The following is a 5,280-nucleotide window of genomic DNA, read 5'->3' on the forward strand; positions in this document are numbered from 1 at the left end:
AATCGGGAACACTGAGCGATTGGTGAAGTTGTACATAACGGGGGGAATCATCTGTCTGTCTGCCTCTCTTCTTCCATCTAAACCTGTGTCTCCAACGTAATCAAAGCAAATATTGCGAAATAATAACACATGTTGCATAGGCAATAAATAATTCTCCCCACCCCCCAACAATAATGTCTTTTCCACACTAAATAGCCAATGTCAATTCCGATTTGAGTTCTTCACAGCGGGAGTTTTTTTTATTATCGACTGCATTCCAAAACCTCATCGCCTCAAACTCCCCGCTACCCTCCTCTGTAACCGAGAACAATATTTTAGCCTAATTCCCACCAACGTGGCAGGAGATTTTCATACAAGTGTTCAACTGCCATGCAAATGAAAACTGGTGACGATCTCTTTGAGCTAGTAAAGGGAGTTCACAAGTATTGAAATAGGGGCTACCATAAATATTTCGCTAAATTCTAATGGAAAAGAACAATACGAAAAGTTAGCATTGTCTCATAAACCGGGTTGTCTCTTGGGTGGGTTAATCTTGATGCTGCTAATGTTCTTAATTCATTTGGGGGAAATGGCTCAGAGGGTTATGTTTTAGGCTGGAGAGAGCAAAATATCGAAAAGTTATAGCCAAGAACAAGGCATTCTTCCCGGTTTTGTATCATGGATTACTCTCCATTATTATTTGATCTCATAACAAGAAATAAGAGTAGCTTGTCGAAAATATAATTTAAGATCATAAATAAGAGTGAACACTCGCTTTCTTTCCAGAGGAAAGGGCCACACGTATGCTCCAAAATACACCCCGGATCTGTGCTCCCTACACAGCCATATAGTGCTCCGAGCTGGTTGATTAAATTACATCTGATTATACCATAATATACAGGATCAAAGCTTGACCTTTCCCCCAAACTGAGTTTTACAAAGTCTTTCCCTCCCACCCCTTTTTTAAATCCAGAACATCGGGAATCCCGGAATCCCAGCCTTCAGGAATAATAACTCATCCAGTATTCATTTTAGCAGTGGATAGAGAGAGAGAAAGAAAAAAATAAAACAACTCTTAAAGGGGGAAATCGTTTAGGCATGCATAATACTTGATATAATATCACATTACAGTTTAGCTTGTGTAACTAAAACTACAATTTCCCAGGCTGTGGCCATTTGATTTGTTTTAATTGCCCGTGCCAACAATTCATCAATTACACAAAACTAGCGAGAATCTCAGCTTCCCATATGAAACAGTGAAGCTGCGCTGTGTTTTCTTTAGATTCGTCAGGAGACCAAAACAAGTGGTAAACAGACCCTTTGGTCGTCATAGGGTGTTAAAATACAGTATTTTAAAAAGTTTTTAACCGACTGTTCTAAAGGGGAAGGAACTGTACCTCTGATAAAAATTGTTATTGAGTGAAGTAGTTGAAAGGTTTTCTGCGGAATTGTTTCAAATAAAAAAAGCATGCATTTTTAGAAATAGTCAGCAGGTATTTTATCATACGCTTTCGACATTTTTAACAAAGAAGGTCATCCAAATATGGAAAATAAAAATGATCTTTACTAAATGATCTTGATCTTTAAATGATCTTTAAACAGGCAATATCAAGATTGAGAAGAAATTGCTGGGACTGGGTAGAGGGCGTCCGGTAAATGCTTGGAAAGAACCAGACCAAAATTAAAAAGTAATGGGTTTTTAAAGAATAATATAATACAGCCGAGTGACCAAAGAAGGCCAAATCCAGCCTCCTATTCCTGCTAGTGTGGGTGTGCCTAATTGATGGGCTATGTCCTTCTTACAACTTACTGTGACCAAAGAGCCTTCCAACTTCCCAAACACTTGACTCTTTCGTCTAAACCTTATAGTTTTATGAAATGTCGAAAGACGATTCTGGGATAGATTCTGAAGCCCTTTCTCAACCTTCATTCATCTTCCATCCCAGTAAGATTGCAGGATTTAACCCAAAAGGAAGGTGTGCCCCCCCCCATGTATTAAATTGTGCCATTGTCATCGCAGAATTTGTAACGTTCTTTACATTCTTCTCATGCTCCGCAAAGACTACACGTTAGGATTCTCTAAAAAGAGCATTTAGGTCAAGGAAAACGAAAGTCTATTTAACAAATCGAATCGTTGGGGTTATTATTTCTGCTGTCTAAATCTACGATTTTTAAACGGATCATTTGCAAGGTGGTGTGGAAAGACTCAATTCCACATCACTGTGTTTTCTTTGGGCACGTGACAGGCATAGACATCCTGGTGACAGACACCGTGTTGATTGTTTTCCTTCTCTTGCTTTTATAGTTACCCCCAAAGTATGTTTATTGCACGTTTTAAAATTCAAAAGCATAAAATCAAGAAATGTATAAGTCGAAATAAGAAGTTTGGAGGAAGGGGGGGGAGGAGAATGGGGCTGAAAAGGAGGAGGGGCAAAGTGGGGGCAAAGCCGGAAAAAAGGTCCTTGCAAAGATGGATTCTCAAACGAGTCCTGTCATTTGCGATCTCAGAAACGGGACTGAGGCGGCAGGGAAGGTGGCCAGGGGGTAGCTGACAGCGTTAGAAAACCCCACCAGGGGAGGAGACATGTGAGGCAAGGTGAAGCCTAAAGCACTTGCAGGCGAGTTTTCGTGGTACAAAATGGGCACCCTTACTATCCTTTGAGCGGAGTGGGAGACGTTGGCCGCTTCCAAATCCGCAGCCAGTTGTCTTTTCCACTTATTCCGGCGGTTCTGGAACCAGATCTTCACCTGGGTCTCGGTGAGGTGCAAGGAGGCCGCCAGGCCGGCCCTCTCCGAGCTGCTCAGGTAGCGCTTCATGTCGAACGTGGACTCCAGCTGGAAGACCTGGCTCCGGCTGAAGACCGTGCGGGTCTTCTTCTTGCGGCCCGCGGCTCTCTGCTCAGCGGAATCCGGCTCCTCGGCTTTGTCATCCTCCTCCCTGCTGTTGCTGCCGCAAGCAAACTGCTCTCTCCGCTCTGCCGAGCCCAGCTCGTCTGCCTGTTTCCTGCAGCCCCCTGGCCTCCCCGCTGATGCCTCCTCGGAGATCTCGGGAGAGTCTCGGTCACTGGCTGATGGAGAGAGAGACAGAGGAACAAGGGTTGTTTCTTCCGTAGCCACACACACACACACACACACACACACACACACCGTGCCTGGCTCTCCAGACTCATCGCTCGGGTATTAATTATGTAATACATACAGTATAATAGAATATTTATCATGTTCATATAGTTAAAAGACTCCCACACTGATTTGCACATACAAATGAACTCTAATTACCACTGAGGGATGGGACACACCGCAGCAAATAAAGCAAACCCGGAGAGCTGAGAATGTGGTGTCACAGCGCAGTTGCTTTCTTGCGCTCCCTCTTCTTCTTGTTTCCACGTCCATCCCTATTTCGCCAGATGAATATTACAGGGAATCATCCTTTGCAGCACATGACACGGATAAATATTTTCCCTTCAGAAAGAATCATTGTCCAGACCAATAAGCACTCAGCTACACAACTAAAACTCATTAGGTTAAGAAATTATGCAAACAATAGCCCATAGTAAAAGAAATTACAGATATGTCTATCACTGGCTGAAATTACAGATATTTCCATCAAAGAAATGAAGGGGGCTCAGTATGTGTTAAGGTAGAGGAGTATTTCGCCCCGTTTGGAGCTTGACTTATTTCGTATTTCGAAACTGAATGCATTATTCAAAATGTAATAATGGAACTCCTAAATCTGCCTTCTAAAAATGGTTCAGGTTGGAATGAAAATCTTAGACTATCCAATGGCGTCAGGGTTTTTTGTTTGTTTGTTTGTTTGTTTTTTTTTGTAAAAAAATATCTGTTTATAGAAAAGAAAAGGGTTTACGTTGGCTGCTTCCAGGTGTAATTTTGAAACAAGAGCCTGGCCATGTAGGAATTAACACACCTTTGGTAAAAAGGGACCTGCTAGGATGTACAAACACATCTTTCACGTAAGACACAGTCATGGAAACGCTAGCATATAACCTTCCCCTCTGTAGTCCAGAGGCGTGTGCTAAGTAACAGTTTTTTTTTTCAGCAGAACAGCTGACTCTAGCCTGCAAACTTTTTCAGATGTTAGTTTCTGCACTAGAATTTAAATGTCTGCTCCAATGCTATTTGGTGCATTCAAAGCACGACGGTGCAGGCCTTAGGTACTAGGGGATTGCTTTTACATCGCTATTTTATTTCTTGCTCCAGATTATTCTATTTCTTTTAAAATATGGATTTTTTTGAAACCAGCCCACAGGACTGATGCTCAACGTGCGTGTGAATGTGGAGGGAGGGGGGACTGATATTTGAATTATAATTTATAATTTTTCTGAGAATTGTTCTGGGCAGATCTGGTTAGAAACAATGAGCCAGTGCGAGAGAAGGGATTTTAAGAAGAGAGGAGTTGGAGCTCTTGCTTCCGAGTGCCATTTTGCCATTCATTCCATTCTCTCTTTTTGTGCCTGAGGGAAGAGTGTAGACTCCCATTGGAAATCCATTTCTTAGGGTGATTGTGCAAATATTCCAATACAGGGGAGAAATGTACATGACATTATCTGGGAACTAAAACCCCTCTGGTCCTCTAGTATAGGTCTGACACATAAATACAGAGTGCAGCCTGCACTGAAAGCTGCTCCCTCTCTCTCTGCAGGGAGACAGGTACACCCAGAGATGGCTACAGGGCTGCCTTTTGCTCTAGCCGAGTAAAGAGCATTTTGGACCCCAGTGGGCTGCTCAAGACACAACAAGTACAGAACCGCAAGGAAACTTACTGTCTGGACTGGTGCATCCTATAAAACTAGCATGAGCTCTTCTGTACCACTCCATTGTACTTTCCCTGAGAGGATAGGTCTGTGAACTGAACGCAAAAGGAGAGACTTGGCAGCAGACCTGCGCGCAATGGCTGCCGGCTATTCCGCTGTGCGACCGCGTCTCTTTGTGGCCATCCTCCGTGCTCTCCTGTGTCCTCTCCTCTCGGCTCTCTTTCCCCTCGGTCCCCAGCAAATTCTCGATAAAAAAAGACGAGACCCTGGCGGAGGCAGAATTGGTGGTGTCGGTGACTTCGTCCGGCATAATGGGGCAGAGCAGTGGGGGCTGGGAATGCTCGCTGTCTAGATCGCTAGTCCGTTTCCAAGGCGAAAGGGATCTCTCGCTCTGCACGAGCAATCGCCTCCTTTCTCTGCGGAACCCGATGGATGCTCTCCTGGTATAAAAGGATTTTTTTTCCCGGAGTAATCATTTCAGATCGCTGTTTGCCATCATTTCCTGCCAGCTAGGAGAGGAGGGGAAGGG

At 43.7% G+C, this 5,280-nt stretch overlaps 1 protein-coding gene across 1 annotated transcript; it reads right to left on the bottom strand.

Annotated features, from left to right (window-relative positions):
* Window positions 1-2,457: 2,457 nt before the first annotated feature.
* LOC112107630 (homeobox protein HMX1) lies at window positions 2,458-5,061 on the bottom strand. Its single transcript, XM_024201416.2, has 2 exons — window positions 4,761-5,061; window positions 2,458-3,047 (listed from the first exon to the last, which is right to left on the bottom strand). The coding sequence occupies exons 1-2, from the start codon at window positions 5,059-5,061 to the stop codon at window positions 2,458-2,460; spliced, it is 891 nt and encodes a 296-aa protein (XP_024057184.2).
* Between the last annotated feature and the right edge of the window lie 219 nt (window positions 5,062-5,280).

Source organism: Terrapene carolina, unplaced genomic scaffold, assembly GCF_002925995.2.
Source record: "Terrapene carolina triunguis isolate 2854851 unplaced genomic scaffold, T_m_triunguis-2.0 Scaffold66, whole genome shotgun sequence".
Classification (NCBI taxonomy): Eukaryota; Metazoa; Chordata; order Testudines; family Emydidae; genus Terrapene; species Terrapene triunguis.

Excerpts from the sequence above, each read along its gene's own strand:
- LOC112107630 (XM_024201416.2), bottom strand. The coding sequence starts at position 5,061 with ATGCCGGACGAAGTCACCGACACCACCAATTCTGCCTCCGCCAGGGTC. Across the intron at positions 3,048-4,760 it reads AGGATGCACCAGTCCAGACA|CCAGTGACCGAGACTCTCCC; the intron begins GTAAGTTTCCTT and ends TCTCTCCATCAG.